Below are 14,773 nucleotides of genomic sequence, written 5' to 3'. Positions count from 1 at the left end.
AGGCTACACCTGGTTAATTAGTTAAAAACAAAACAAAACAAATAATAAGAATCCTTTACCACAAAGAATAAGGAACTGATTAAAAACATTTAAAAGCTATAGTTACCCCCTATCAGTGACCTGACCCCAAATGAACCTTAACACTGATCCTACAGAATGCGAACAAAACACACAAGAAGGCTTTCAGAGGGCGATCATATACACTCTCTCATTGTCAAGCTGGTAACAACTCTCATTTCAAGATACATATTTAACCCAATGCCTTATGATGTATGTTTTTCTTACCCTTATTTTATAAAACTGTCTTCTTCGGGCTAAAGATCACTCACATTTAAACTGTCCTGGCACTGTTCTGCTTTGCAATCTTTGACAACTTTTGGAGTACCTGTCTTAATTCTTTTAAGTTTTCTACATCTATCAGCTTAGTCTAATATGTGCAGAAATTATGACTTAGTTATCACAAATTGGGTATTTTATTGTTTAAATTTTATTGAAACAATAATTATTATTTTAAAACACATTTTGTAATATAATTAAATAATGCATCTGTATTATTTACAAGCACATGGCAGCTACTTCACTTGGACAAAGATATTAATTCTTCAGCTGAAAGTATTAGAAGAAAACACATAAATTACCCTATTAAATCTTCAGGAAGTAAATTCTTCAAACTTTCTTGACCCATGAAGATTTTGAACTTGAAGTGCACAAAGGATGAAAACAATTTAAAATGCAACTAGCTTTGGGGCCTCAAACTAGGATTGGTCTGTTAACGCTGACAAGTGAAATAACTGCTCATATGACTGAAATACGTTCTTCCTTATAAACCTTCTAAAGGAAGTCAAAGATTGTCTTGACACCTATTCACCAGAGATATACCACACTCCAGCTATTGTCTACCACTTATGGAAGCAATCATGACTTTACAGTCTTTTCCTGGTTTTGATTTTAGCCAACCACATGAATCCTGGAGAAGACACACCCATGCTCTGCCTTATTTTACACATCTAATGATCACCAAATCTTTAATAAGCATCATTTATGAGCAAAGTTCTGGGAAGAATTATAAAATAAAAAATGGGAGCTCATAATCAGGTGGTAGATGGAATTAAGTGATCTTTAAGGTTCCTTTCAGTTCTAAGACTTAACGATGACTTGTTAGTAAGCCTCATATATGACTGAACATGTTAGCATCATTAATGAAAATGGTGGCCATGGACTTCCCTGGGGGTGCAGTGGTTAAGAATCTGCAGAAGACAGGGGTTCGATCCCTGGTCCGGGAAGATCCCACATGCTGCGGAGCAACGAAGCCCGTGCGCCACAACTACTGAGCCTGCGCTCTAGAGCCCACGAGCCACAACTACTGAAGCTCTTGCGCCTAGAGCCTGTGCTCCACAACAACAGAAGCCACCACAATGGGAAGACCGCGCACCGCAATGAAAAGCAGCCCCTGCTCGCCACAACTAGAGAAAGCCCACACGCAGCAACGAAGATACAATGCAGCCAAAAATAAATAAATTTAAAAAGAGAAAGAAAGAAAATGGTGGCCATGGCAGCAAAATGCAATTAAAAACACTTAAAAGATATATTTTACCAAAGAAAATACCAAAATGTATTGACAAGTATCAAGACATGAAAAAGAGCATTGTTAGACCGTAAATTACAACTGTGCAATGGGAGGCATGTGAAATTCAAGCATTCAAAAAAGAGCTACATTTAAGAGGCTTGTGAGACCATGCATTTGGTTATACTGTGACGTCAAATTATTTCCCTAGGTGCACAGGTTTCTCTCTCTCCCTCGTTAAAACAGAGACAACTTAAAAACTGTTCTCTAATAAGAGAATTATAACATGATTTCAGTATCTCTCTCCCTTGTTAAAACAGACAACTTAAAAACTGTTCTCCGGGCTTCCCTGGTGGCGCAGTGGTTGAGAGTCCGCCTGCCGATGCAGGGGACACGGGTTCGTGCCCCGGTCTGGGAAGATCTCACATGTCGTGGAGCGGCTGGGTCCGTGAGCCACGGCTGCTGAGCCTGTGCGTCCAGAGCCTGTGCTCCACAACGGGAGAGGCCACGACAGTGAGAGGCCCGCGTACCGCAAAAAAAAAAAAAAAAAAAACTGTTCTCCAATAAGAGAATTATAACATGATTTCAGTATCTTTAATTACTCATCTACACAAATGACCTTAGATCAAGCACAGGCAAAATATAAATTGCAGTAATATCTACATATAGTGTGAAGGTTTTAAAAAATAATACGAGTTCAGTCATAGTGCACAAGTAAAAACAAGGTTAAGTTTTAAATATTTAAACACAAAGCCATGATTATTCAAAAGGTAAGCATTTTTATGAGCACATTTCTATACTGCTAAAGTTCCTGAAACTATAGCATATACCAGCTTAGAGAACTGAAATTTAAAAAACAATTACTTTGATCCCCTATATTGGTAAACTAAAACACCATTATAATTTTTTCGCAGATAAATACCTCCAAAATAAATAAAAAATAAAATTATTAACTAGTTAAGGGATTTACCTTTTAAACCTACACTCAATCTTATCCATGTGTAAAATTCCCAAATTATAAGGTCAGGAAACACCACTCTCTGCAATGTTCCCTACTTATTTTTACACTATTCATTTGCATCTGGAGGCTAAATAATTTGTGGGAAGGAGTCTGCTGGAGTAAAGCCTGGAAAGAGGGGATAATACAAAGAAAAGAGAATATAATTAAGCCGCTAAGAAAGGCTGATTGCTCCGCCTATAACTAAAGCTCAGCTGAACTATAATTCAACCGTGAAGCTGCAAGAACCGCTTGTTTCCTGTCATGATTTGCCTACACAGTTTGATTTTTTAAATTGATACCCGGACGAGTAAATTTTAGATATAATCTATTTACAGTTGTTCAGTCTTCCATGCAGAGCTTTGTTCATTCTATTCTTTGCAAATTCTGACATGAAAAACAAATGATTCCTGGTCTGGTTAGAATTTAACTTCTGTATATTGACTTTGTTTTTATTTGTTAAATTTGTATACTTCTGTATAGCGATTTGTTGGTATCTGAATCATTTGTAAGTTCTGAACTACAGATACAATACACAGGGTTTACTGTTGAGAACCTGAATTTTATTTTTTTCTTTTAATAACATCTGCATTTAATAAATACCTGGCTTTTGGCTGGGGAGGGAAGCATGCTTAGTGTGAGACTAGCCATAAAGGAAAAAAATGTATAATCCATGAAAGAAGTTGTATTACTGAGGAGGACGGGGAATATCTGGACTCTAATGTGGGATTTTAAATAATATTTTTATTATCTATTTATATATTTAAATTACAAATACTGACCTCAAAGAAATGGAGACATCCATCCTCCCTCCCCCACACCTTTCTTAAATTTATACAAAGAGATGCAATAGTAGTACTGACTTAATAACATCAGCCTTTTTGCTTGGGGGCAATCTGTAGAAATACAGCTGAGGGCATTCTTCCCTATCCATAGCTCACAGAAATAAACATGGTCCTATTTCTTTTTTTCTTTAGAAATAGATTTGTAGTTATAAAGTGGTTGTGTTTTATAACTGCAAAAATATTAATTAATCATTACATGATGTTTGCTTCCGTGAGGGTGTTTACCCACTGGCCAACACTGGTTAGAGGTAGTTAACCGGTAAGGTCATTTCCTAACCTTTGCACAGAACACCGGGGAGCTCTACTCCCTTTCCATTCACCCACTATCCCTAGGTCTGAAGGATACAGCAACGTCCTTGACTACTCAGCTCCCAAATAAAGTATACTGCTACTAGCTGCTTAAAACTGGATCTACTTTTCTTACCAACCAGTTTAAAACAAATATTTCCTGAATTCTCAATTTCGGAAATATTTTGTGGTATACTTTAACCTTCCATATTAAGTGTCAGATCTTGACAGAGATCACAATAAAGAATGTAGATGTTAAATTAAAAAAAAAAAATGTGGGGTGGCAAGGGAACTGTTACCAAAACATAATTTCAAGAAAACTGTAGAATTAAGTAAACTGTAAAATAAAAACTGTCACACAATGGGCATTTTTATTAGAATAATAAAGCCTTAATGAAATGGCAGTAAAGAGCAGAGTTAAATGAGAAAGACATTTAAAGTAAAAAATGGCCTATTTTCTTTGCTTTAAAGTCCTTTAGCCAATAAAAAAAAAGTATATAAAAAAATGAAAATGATGTGAGGATATTATTGTAATTGAACTGCAATGAATTAAACTTTATATTTTTCTTTAAACATTCCGTGAAGAGGTGGATGGTCAACACTATTCTAATTGTTGAAATAATTTCTATTTAAAATACAGTCTTATGAAAGAAGGCTTTTTTCCTGAGGCCTAGATGAAATGTTTGACAATAGTTGAAATTAGTCTAAATGAAATTAGTCAATTGATTATTCTTAATCTTTCCTATCCTATGTCACAAACAAACAGCTCTGTCAAATGGTAAAAAAAACACTGTTAACAAGAAAGCCTAGCTCAAGTGTACAACATCCAAAATGAATGAATTTCAAATGGGTAGAGAGAGTACAAAAACATCAACTGAATCAAATAGGTAAGCTGCTACTCACTTAGCTTCTACAGCAACTTCTAAGCTATCAATGAAGGGTTGAAATCTTTCACTGAATGTACATGGAATTGTAATACAAATTAACCTATTTGAGGGGTTTTTCTGTTAACTCGCTTTCTTTCATGAGATGAATATAAACTGAATTATCATGGTCAAATAGTTTCTGGATATAGAACATTACAGATACAGACAACAACTCAGCAGGTTGTTGAGTATATATCAATGTATATACAATTGATAGCCTTTAGAAAATTGCCATCAGTTTTATTTCAAAACACCTAGCATTCTTTTTCTGGAAAAGAAACTGACATGGAGTAACATCAGCTAATGAGTTAGTTGAACTAGTGCCACTACAAATCAGACAACAAGCAGGAGAGCGAGCTTCTTATCTTCAAGGACTGAGCCTACTGGCCATACCAAGTTAAATTATCCCAATTTGTCACTTTAATACAAAAAAATACAATACAATGTTAATGCCATTTCCACTGTTTTTCCATTGAAAAGGCAGCTGATGGTTAAAGTGCCTCTAACACGCATAAATTATTTTTATTCCATGACTTTATTTTATGTTTAGAAAGGTGGAATAGCAGAAGAAAAAAAAGGCAGGACAAAAGGCTCTGGAGTTTTCTTTCTTCAGATGTGTGCAGAGGTGATTATATTATGAGTAGGAGGTCTGTAAAAATAAACAGAACTGTCATTGATAAATTTAGGTCTAGGGAGACAAATGTAAAATTTCTAAGTAAATTTTACTACTGCATGATCATAAAAATGTTGAAGCTTAACTGCCTAAGTTTGCTAGTTTTATTAAATTTAAAATATCCACCACCAGAATATAAAATAATTTTTATCAAACATGATGTATGATTCAAATATTGGACTTCATCTTCAGAAAGTATCAGAATTGGTTACTGAAAACGATCAGGCTGAGTAACTCCATGCATCTTAAAACTGTCATTGCGAAAGTATTCTTTAAGATGCTTGGTAACTTTTATTAAATGGTCAGAATGAAGCAAGGCTACAATTTTACCAGATTTATTCTTTTAAATGGATATGTATCTGTCCAATTCACAGATATATGTAACAGTTCGTGGCATAGAGAGTAGAGACAAGTAGGGAACAAAGAAAGTTGGGACTATTTTCCTGTACACAGCCGGCCTCATAGGACTGCCCTGGCCTGCAACTGAGGCAGACACTCTGGCAGGAAAAGGCATGTTCCCAGCAGCAACAGTAACTCCAGATGTCACACTGATCAGCTTAGGGAAGTGACAATGACTGTTCCGTAAAACACTGGTTGGCTGTGGGCTACCTTATTTCATTGAAAAGACAGAAACATACCTTATATTTTTAATGGGGTTTCTGTGAATTTTTCCCCCAAAAAACCGTATGTGTAAACAAAGACATCAAGTAAACTGGTGTTTATGAAGAGAATCTCCAAATCCAGAAGACTCTCAAAATGTTCCTAACGTTAACTACTGATAGTAATTATGATGATGAGGAAGACATTGTAACACTTGATGGTTTTAAAAGAAAATTTTCATACATTGAAGTTGTATAAAACATTTACAAACACACACTTAAAAACACTGAATTATGTTTGGTATGAGTTAAAGATGATTGATATTTAGTTTCTAGATATATTTTTGTATACACCCATACACCAGTCTTAACTTATGCAAGAGACAAACAAAGTAACAAAGCATTATTCTAAAGCTTTTAACTCCTTCCTCTCTCATTCATTGCTGGTATACTGTTCTGAATGATGTTGGTCTGATCTGTGCTTCCCTTTCTAGCTTGCTTTCTCAAATATATCGCCCCTGCACTACAAGAAAGTAGGTAGTCTGATTTAAGGGCCTTTTCTGAACAGAATGCATCTAGGGAGAGAATGAATCTTTCACATTTCTACTTTCACTTCTGACTGTGTTGCAGGCTGCCTATAGTGTAAGGCTCACAGATAAAGTGAGTAATTAAATATTTCAAATTAATGATAAGGTTTTAATTATAGCATTTTCCCTTTCTCAACTTCTTCTATAAAAGATTTACTAATTGTAATTCTTCAGCAATAATTAACAATTAACTCTGCTATTAAGAGAAGTCTTCCAATATACAATATTTTATTGGGAACTGCTTATAATGCCAGACTACAGAATTAAACAAGAGCCCATATATTCAGAAGAGTCCTAAATTCTACAGCTATCTAAGTTACTTTAAATTGAAAAATGGTTTATTTAAACGTTTTTAGACGTTGAGAATAAGATTAAGAACAATTGTTAAAATTTTTAGTCAAGACAAATAAAAAGCTTTGCAAGTGAACATATACACAATTATCCATTGAATATGAACAACGAGAAATAAAACAATGAGAGCTAAAGCTCAATTCTTCACATACAGAAACTCTATGAGCCACCTGCACACTATGAAATATCTTAGCTTTATTGACCTTTCTTCTGTTCAAAGAGTTCTAGAGGATATTTTTAGTCGAGACACAAGGCAATCAAGTTATTCAAAGGAACATCATACATACAAAATTTAGAATCTAGTTTCAGAAATTCCTCCTTTTTAAATTATTTAATTACATTAAGATTATTATTAAGGAACAAGGTGGATATAGTTAAATAGAATGATTATTAAAATAAGTCTAAAATATAAATTTTGTGTTTAGTCATTACCAACGCAGTAAGAAGTTTTTTACTCACTTATTACAATTTATTTCTCCTGATGAAGAGCTTCAATAAAAGCATCAAGTTTTTCTTGAATTTCTCTAACTTTCTCTGTGGAGATAAAAAGAGATAATAAATTAGTTAAAAACAAATTTATTTTTCAAAGGCATCACAAATCATAGAAGATAAATGGTTTGGGATACTTTAATGACTTGGGAAAAGGGGTGCTAATTACCTTAGCACCACACTCCATCTTATAGCCAAATAAAGTTCGAACAGATTATGTAATAGCAAGAGCTTCTAAATTTTTGGAAGGGGAGGAGCGTGGGTGGGGGTTTGTGACAGATACCTTTGAGGATTTAATACAAGCTGTGGATCCTTACACAGAAAAATGCAAGTATAGATAAATATACCATTATGTATAGAATTTTAAGGAGTTGTCAGATTCTCTGGAGTCTAACCAAGGACTCACAGTTAGCATTATCTGGAACAGAGGAAAATATACAATAATGAAACCATTTTTTAAAATTAGAAGAGAATACAGGTGAGTATATAACTGGCCTTCAACTGGGAAATGACTTTCTAAGTATGAAGTAATGGGAAGAGTTACAAAGATCAACCAATATGACATTAAAATGTACCCTTTATATGTCAAAATGTCCTAAAATTGAACGGCAAAAGAAATTGTACGAAATATTTTCAACAAACGTGAAAAAGGAAATAACACTTTAAAAAATAAAAACGTACTTTGCTTGCTGTGAATGAGGAAAGGAAAGTTTAAAAACACCAGAACCACTGATGACAGATTTACATTATTTTATTTGATTTTAGGTTTTCACGTTTATAGATGTTCAAATAAAATCTGCAATTTCTCTCTGAAATATAAAAATTTCCTTCAAAATGTAAACTATTCACAGGACACACGCCTATCTCTTAATATTAAAAACAGAAGTCATGATTTATTCTACTTCACTAACCTAATCATGCAGCTCCCATCTTAAAATACAGGTTATAGTAAGCATGGTAACAAATATTTTTGTCCTGTTAACACAATTTAACATGTTGGTGAGAATTATCAATTAAAGTGAAATGACTGGTTCAAAGCTGGTGATCCAGAGGCAAAACTGCAAAGCATTCTACTTTATATCTTAGAGAAAAAAAACATGTAAGAGGTATTAATAGTCAACATTTATATTTCCCCCCACCCAGAACTTCGTGCATACTTTATTTGTTGGCAGTCACTGAATGGCTGCATAGTGCAAAGCCCGAATAAGACAATATTCTCACTCTCATGATGTTTATATTCTTTTTCAGATTTTTTTAAAAATTGAAGTATAGTTGATTTACAACATTCCTATCTTTTAAAAGATACAAATTGTATCATTTAAAAATAAATAATCTGCAATTGAAGATACAAGTATCCCTTTTTAACAGTGAGACAGCATTTGTGATGAGTAGCCAATAAAAAGAACTATCCTTTTTGTAAATTCTTATTAGCATTGCAGGAACTCAACACAGCCTACCAGGTTGCATATAAAGAATGTAATGTCTTCATCTTCTTTTTCCAGTAATTCAGCACTTCTAATTCTTGATATTAGACCGAGACTAACACACACCAAAAAAAGCCAGGGGAGGGGGACCCCCTATTGTTTTAATCAAATTATTTACTGAGAAAATATGATTTTAGTTATCACAAAGGCAGGAGTAACTCCTTATATATAAAAAATTAAACTCTTGGAAGTTTAGTTTGTACTTTCTGGTAGTCTGTTTTGTTTTTTTTTGTTTTTAAACTAGCAGTCAAACCAGTAAACATACTTCCTTTCTCAAAATAAGGCCACATTTCTTATTTTAAAAATTATTTCATGTAGTTTGCTTAGAAAGAGTTCATCTATTTTCTTCATTGAACATTTAGAGAATTCCAGATACTATAGGTCATCAGTTGAAGAATTTTTAAAGGGGGTTGGGAAACAGGTGGAAAGAAGTTTTCTAAACTGTCTCAAAATTTTGGAAATGGATGGGGTCTTTAAAAAATCATCTAGCTTAAATAGCACAAAACATGGAAATCTAAAACAAGTGTTCAGAGCCTTAGCAGCTCTCTAACATTAGACTGAGAACTATTTCTACTTGGGAAAACTGTACTGTATGAAGAAAGGAAATCATTCTATCTGCTCCACGATCAGAGTACAATCAGGCAGCTGAACGGCCAGCACTACCCATCCTTTTGCCCTGTCAATGACCTCTATGTTCAGCTGGACAGACTATCTGTGAGTGAGTGATAAACTAGCATCCCTCACAAGACACTGTTCAGAGCAAGATCTATTTGTATTGAAAGAAGCCAAGAGCCACTCTGATGCATGTGCCTAATTGTGGAATCTGAATCAAATTCAAATTCTTCTAAAATTAGAGATAAGTGATGTTTTATGTAAATGAAAGTTAAAAAAACTAATTAATTTAAATATGAAAACCACAGAATAAAAAATTACCGAATTTCCCTTTAAAAAGATTTTATACAAAATATTTTACAATCGGAATATCAGGACACTGTACTGAAACCTCAAGAATGACACAAAAAACATTAGTAAGTTACTAGGAAGTAATGCGGGGAGAGGAGAGGAGAGAAGAGGATGGAAGTAAATGTTAAAAGAAAAAAGAATAGTTGTGATAAATGTATCCTTTTAATACTAAATTGAAAAACACATTTCTTCATTCATTCCTTCACTTATACAATGTACTTAATGGAGTGACCTGGGGACATACATTATACCCTGCCTTTGAGAAGAATTCCTTGCTTACTTTCTACCTCTCTCTGAGTGTCTATTATGTTTTGCGTGATGTCAGATCCCACATTTCATTTGGTCCTCATACAACCCAGCAGGTTTCACGGCCAAAGGTGAGGACATTAAGCCTGGAGAGTTAGCCTTGTCCACACTCCTCCAATTAAGAAACACATACTAGATCTGCTACCATATGCAGACTCTAAATGGTAACAAAACAAATGCTATTATTTCAAATGTATTTGGTGAAAGTTTTACCTTTTATGTAAAATAAGACATTTTGATAAAAATTAGGGAGTGAGATAGTTACTGAGCACCTCCTAAGCAGTTCTGTGCCTAGAAATGTCTAAAAAATGTATACTATGCTACCTTACTCGAATGAATATTATTACCTCTTGAGGAGACTAGATCTATACACACTTGGAGAGACCCTTGGAGAACACTATAAGAGTAGGAAACTGGCCCAAAAACGTTTAGCATCTTCAGTGTCTACAACAATGTCTGACTCGCTATATATGCTCAATAAATATTTGATAAATGAAGTTCCCAAAAGTATGGCATGGAAAATGAGGGCTGTAGGTTATCAAGAAAGGAAAAAAAGCACTTAACATGCTTCCTGGATGTTATGCCAGGATCACAAGAGCTAGAGCAAGTCTGAGAACAGGAGGCAGGGTATACACTGACAATGAAGATCAAGGAAAGCTGGTGGGTCACCTGAACCACATAAAGCACCAAGGAACAGAGAATACTCAGGTCTTAGAACACAGTAGCATTCTGTGGGGGCGGGGTGGGGAATAGGGGGTGGGGTGAGGGACAACTTAATTATTGCACCTTAAGAAGGCTAAAATATGCTGACTACACAAGCACACACAAGCATGATTTCATGCTTTGCAAGGAAGCTATGTTACAAATAATATAGCAGCATTATTTTCCATATTTGAATTCATTCATTTTAAATTCTGATGTAAGGTTCCAGCACTGTCTTGTATACCAACTATGCCTCCTGGCTGCACAGAAAACTGAGTTATGTGTAAAAATCAAACTGGAATGTTAGCAACTAACACTTAACACTTAACACTTTCTGATCCTTCCAAATTAATGTCTCACAATTACAGTGTTTTCAAATCCCCAAATATTATGGTATTTAATTTTTTCACCATTAGAACTTACTTTCCCACAGAAAAATGTGTATATATTAGCATGGCTAATTATAGAGCAAACTCCTTTTTCTATTAAATATTTGCAATAAATATTTATATAGTTAGAGAATTCTTAAAAATTTGTGATTTACTTGATAAACTAAACCAACTCAGGAAGGGATTAACAAACTGCTATTTTTGTTACACTGAAATAGCCAATTCCACATGTAGTGAATACTGAGTCTACTTTCCATTTGTCCAATGTTTACTTAAAAGATGAACAATTTCAAACATCAATTCATTGTGCTTCTTGATTGAGTCATGAATATTCCCATAATCCCCAACTCATAAACCGTCAGTCTCAGTGAATGAAGTTCCTTCTCTTTTTTCTTTTCTTCGGATGACTTGACACTCATTCATGTTTTGGGTCTCTTTATCTCCACATGAAATGATACTGCTACTCTCATTTTTTTTTTGAGACTTCTGATACTTGCTATAAAAGTCTCAAATATAGACTAATCTGTAATTAGGATTTGAATACACTGTGAATACCAAAAGGCCAAACCCGGGAGAAGGTTCACTTCAGTGGTTAATAACAGTTTAGAACAGGAACAAAGAATCACACACAAAACACTACCACGTGAACTGAAATAAACCTTTTACAGCTTTTGATCTTTTTAGAGAAAGCATAAAGAAACGAGCTGCAAACTTACTAATGCAGTGTATTTTAAACAAACCACACATCCAAAGATCCAAATGTACCTTAACAGAACTGCCTCATAACATACTGCATACACATTTTGTACCAAGCTTGAGGACACCTTGTAGGTGAGATTTTGCTATAAAGAGCTGTTCACTAAAAGAAGGAACACTTCTTATTATGTTATATATGTTGCTCCTAAACAGGCTTGCTTTTCATTAGACAATTACACTGTAAGTGCTCTTTAGAAATTCAGTATTTAAAGGAATCATCTAGGGAAACAAGCAAAGAAAACCAACAACAAAAAAAAGTGAATAATAGACCAGATTCAAGAGTCTCAAAACTAGAGTCGAAATCTTAGACTTGGCACAAGAAAAGATGTACACCTCTTACAGTTGAAAGGAAGAGCCAAAGAGATACAGAGTCAAAGATGTATAGCTAAATCTAACACTTACCTTCTGAATCTTGGCCCTGTAGTGTTTTTTCCCTACAAATAGGTATGATTATTTTTAAACAGACTCATTAATGAAGGCAAACAGTATACTTCTGCTTGTTAGAGAAGAAGGAAGCATCGTTTCCTATGTCCTGGAAAGCTGTTTGAGACTTGGACAGTAATTGTAAAGCTGGGTGGGGTCCCAGACTTCCAGGAGTCTGTGAGGTGAAAATAGAGTTCTCTGGGTTATTTCCATTGTTTCAAAAGTTCAAATGGATATCTTTGTTTGGGCCAGAATTACATCTACTCTTGTAACAATTAGTTATTTAGGCTGATTAAAGATATAATTGCAATTTTATGTTTCAAACTAAAACTATGTGCATTGTAGACAAATCTTATAAAACATGGACTTTACAAGAGTATACAATAATGAAAGGAGTGTTTGATGAAAAAAAAAAAGTTAGGAATCCCTGGTCTAATGCCCCTAACAATCAATGGAGTAGTTATTTCATATGACTTTTTATCAAGATGAGAACATAATGTATTAACAGGTATACGATAACGTGATCAGGGGAACTAAGTTTCTAGTCCTGGTTTTGCCTTTAATCTTACAACTGTAGACAAATCACAGTGCTAGTTTCTTTATCTCTAAAATGAGGGAATCAGTCTAAAAAGAGCCCATATTACTTTAAAATTTAGGACTGAAATGTACTATTCTAACTGATCATGTTTTAATTGTACCTTTTAAAACTTATAAATGGTCTTTTCTTTGTTCTTTAGTATTTTTTTATTTGATGTTAAGCTCCTAGTAAAAAATGCAACCACAAGTGATAATATTATTCTCATAGGGTTACAGAATTCATTTTAGAAAGATCAGTTTTATACTGTTTTTCTTCCCCCAGGAATCAACGTGTGACTGTTTGTATGAATTACCTACTTACAAAAAAGCCTGTCATTTAAAATCACTCAGCAAGTGTTACAGCACTTGCTATGTAATAGATGCCCATGAATATTCATTCATTGCTCATTCATTTATTTATTGGTGAGTGATCTGACTTAACCAATACTTAATCCAAACATTAAAGATGGTTATTTTAAAAATTTGCTATTTCAGACCCCAAAACAATATGATTTAGAAAGAAAGCTGCCATAATAAAGTCTGTGAAGTAAATTATAATTTATGTCTGCTGAATGTATAAACAACTCAGTGACTTGTGAATAAATTCAGCCTAAATTTTAAAAACAACTTTAATTGAGCATTTCTACCAGGCTCCTTTCTGGCTAATCAAAACCTCTTAAAAAATACTTTCTTGAATTTTGAAGCCTATTCTCCAAAAGACTTTAGTATGGATGAACAAAGAGTAGCTTTATACCCAGGCCTTTATATTGGTTAGGCCCTTAAACTTTCATAAATAGATGGCAACCCTAATTTCATCTCAGCTATTAATTCTTATGGACCTGCCCTTAACCAACAGTCACACCATTCCAGGCGCTTGTCAGTGTCAATCAGTGTAAAATCTTGAACTTTCTCTGCTACCTGATACTTATTAAAAGGCTCAGTTGCAAGAAGAAATCACATTTATGATAAATTGTATGGGGGATATACAATTCATCTATTTCTCTAGATGCTATACATTTCATCTTTAGATAATCCAAACCAAATAGCTATTTATTTAGATGGCATCATTCTGATTTTGTCCAGAATTGCTTGTTACTGGCCTACACTGAGGAATGTTACAATAAAGAGCCCCATGAAATTCATGATTATGTGCAGTCATTTGATTCAGTATATCATATAACTCAGTGTTCCTCTTATGAGGACTAGTGACTTTTCTCTCAGGTGTGTGTACCAGGTATATCTATGCTTCAACTAAGCAACTGCTGTGCTGTTGTCTGAGAGCTACCATAAATCATGTAATCAACTCTGTTTTCCATTTTGCCTCAGCTACTGAAACCAACTCCCCCTAAAACGAAGTTCCCGTGCAGGGCTTATGATTAACCTCTCTACCCGAAACTTTATCCCTTTTCTTGTCCCGTCCCTGTCCCCCTGAAGATTGAGAAGTAGCAAAGAAAAGAGGGGACTGAAACCGAGCAGGACCTCGCAGAGCATTCCCTAGGTACAAGGCCCTCCATGTCCCCTGTTTCTTGTTTGACCTTCCCTGAGTTCCAAAGAGCAGACTCAAGCAGTTAACGATTAGAACAGAGTCACAGGACTCCTAGTTCCTCTTGAAGGGATGTAGATGACAATCTGACGCATATCTTGTTGTTCTGTGGAAACTAAGACGCCACACCCAGTGGAGGAAGGTGACTACATGCTGTCGGCAAGCAAGTAGACCCCAGACTGCTTGGAACTGGAAAGTTGATGACTGAGATTCCCTAAACATCCTGTTACCTCACCACCAGCCAATCAGAAGGATGTCCACAAGCTGATCAGGCACCCTGTGAACTTCACACTTAATGGTTGCCTTTAAAAA

General features: G+C 34.7%; 1 protein-coding gene across 10 annotated transcripts in view; it reads right to left on the bottom strand.

Annotated features, from left to right (window-relative positions):
- Nucleotides 1-2,144: 2,144 nt before the first annotated feature.
- Nucleotides 2,145-14,773, bottom strand: part of OPA1 (OPA1 mitochondrial dynamin like GTPase) — a 96,234-nt gene continuing 83,605 nt past the window's right edge. For all 10 annotated transcript variants that reach the window (XM_032630566.1, XM_032630568.1, XM_032630563.1 and 7 more), the window contains 2 exons: nt 7,290-7,364; nt 2,145-5,269 (listed from right to left, as the gene is read on the bottom strand). In XM_032630566.1, the coding sequence (XP_032486457.1) occupies nt 7,300-7,364 (65 nt within the window). In that variant the 3' untranslated portion in view covers nt 2,145-5,269; nt 7,290-7,299. The remainder of the gene's footprint in view (nt 5,270-7,289; nt 7,365-14,773) is intronic.

The sequence above is a fragment of the Phocoena sinus genome, chromosome 4 (genome assembly GCF_008692025.1).
Source record: "Phocoena sinus isolate mPhoSin1 chromosome 4, mPhoSin1.pri, whole genome shotgun sequence".
Lineage (NCBI taxonomy): Eukaryota > Metazoa > Chordata > Mammalia > Artiodactyla > Phocoenidae > Phocoena > Phocoena sinus.
This window is presented reverse-complemented; position numbering and strand designations above follow the sequence as displayed.